The following is a 272-nucleotide window of genomic DNA, read 5'->3' as shown; positions in this document are numbered from 1 at the left end:
GATTTCTCCAGGTGCGAAAAGCACGGCTTCAAAGTCTTCACCTACCCCCGGGAGCAGGACCAGCCCCTCTCGGAGAGTTACAGCAAAATCCTCACCTCCATCGAGCACTCTCGCTACTACACCCCCGACCCCGAGGAAGCCTGCCTCTTCGTCCTCAGCATCGACACGCTGGACCGCGACCATCTCTCGGGTCAATATGTCCGTAACGTCGATGAGAAAATCCGCAGCTTCCCTCTCTGGAACGGCGGGCGTTAAAACCCGTTCACCCAACC

At 58.1% G+C, this 272-nt stretch overlaps 1 protein-coding gene across 1 annotated transcript in view; it reads left to right on the top strand.

Annotated features, from left to right (window-relative positions):
* Window positions 1-3: 3 nt before the first annotated feature.
* The window catches only part of LOC104625353 (exostosin-1c-like), a gene marked incomplete at both ends in the record, with an annotated part of 651 nt that continues 382 nt past the window's right edge, over window positions 4-272 (top strand). Inside the window, one exon of the mRNA XM_010292965.1 lies at window positions 4-250. Within this exon, the coding sequence (XP_010291267.1) occupies window positions 4-250 (247 nt within the window). The remainder of the gene's footprint in view (window positions 251-272) is intronic.

Source organism: Phaethon lepturus, unplaced genomic scaffold (genome assembly GCF_000687285.1).
Source record: "Phaethon lepturus isolate BGI_N335 unplaced genomic scaffold, ASM68728v1 scaffold27000, whole genome shotgun sequence".
Lineage (NCBI taxonomy): Eukaryota > Metazoa > Chordata > Aves > Phaethontiformes > Phaethontidae > Phaethon > Phaethon lepturus.
Note: the sequence above shows the minus strand (reverse complement) of the source record. Positions and strands in the feature narration are given on the sequence as shown.